We start from the raw sequence: 886 nt of genomic DNA on the forward strand, positions 1-886 counted from the left end.
GCTGGCTCGGTCGAGATAGTCGATCGCCAGGAGTCGCCAGGCAGTGCCAGGCCTTCGGTTTCACCACAAGGCGCTCGCCTCGCCCGAGCGTGCACGCGTCGACGTCGACGCCGCGCGACAGGGACCGCGCGTGGTCGACGGGCTCGACGCGCGTCGCGAAGGGACGTCCACAATTGAACGACACGATCGCCGAGTAAACACTAACAACACCTTATGGACCTCCGCGCCCGCGTCGCCCTCGCCGCAACAATCATCCTCTTCCTCATCTTCACGAGCGACGACGTGCTCGTGCCCCTCTTCGGCGAGCGGTTCCCGCCCTTCCACCGCAACGACGTCACGTTCCTCGTCGTCTCGCGCGCGCGGTCGGGCACGGACTGGCTCGATTCGATGCTCAACGACGCCGTCGACGTCTGCGCGCGCGACGAGCCGCTCGGCGACGTGAACACGTGGCGCAGGGCCGAGGCGGCGGCGGGCGTCGAGACCTCCGAGCTCGACCGGCGGCACGCGGCGCTCATTAAAGAGAAGATCCACGCGGTCACGTTCGGACAGTTCACCAAATACATGACGCGCGACAACGTCACGAACCACCACGTGCGCTGCGACGACGATATCGTGACGGCGCGGGGCTTCAAGTGGTTCCACATGCAGGGGGGGATCTGCCCCTACGGGGAGGGGAAGTACTGCGGCCAAAACCCCGCCGTCGACCGCGTCTTCCGCGACTGGCTGCGGAAGCACGAGGTGCGCATCATCATGCTCGAGCGCCACGGCCTCGCCAAGTACGTCTCGGGCCTGCTCAAGACGAACCAGACGCTGCCGAAGCACTGCGAGACCGCGGCCTGCGTCGCGCGCGTCGGCGAAGTGACCGTCGACGTGTCCGTCCGCAACC

At 67.0% G+C, this 886-nt stretch overlaps 1 protein-coding gene across 1 annotated transcript; it reads left to right on the forward strand.

Annotated features, from left to right (window-relative positions):
• Window positions 1–213: 213 nt before the first annotated feature.
• On the forward strand, window positions 214–876 carry AURANDRAFT_69264 (hypothetical protein; the record flags this gene model as incomplete). Its single annotated transcript, XM_009045025.1, has 1 exon — window positions 214–876. A coding segment is annotated over one exon (663 nt), but the record flags the coding sequence as incomplete, so codon positions are not given.
• Window positions 877–886: the final 10 nt, after the last annotated feature.

This window comes from Aureococcus anophagefferens (genome assembly GCF_000186865.1).
Source record: "Aureococcus anophagefferens unplaced genomic scaffold AURANscaffold_1235, whole genome shotgun sequence".
In the NCBI taxonomy this organism is placed as follows: Eukaryota; class Pelagophyceae; order Pelagomonadales; family Pelagomonadaceae; genus Aureococcus; species Aureococcus anophagefferens.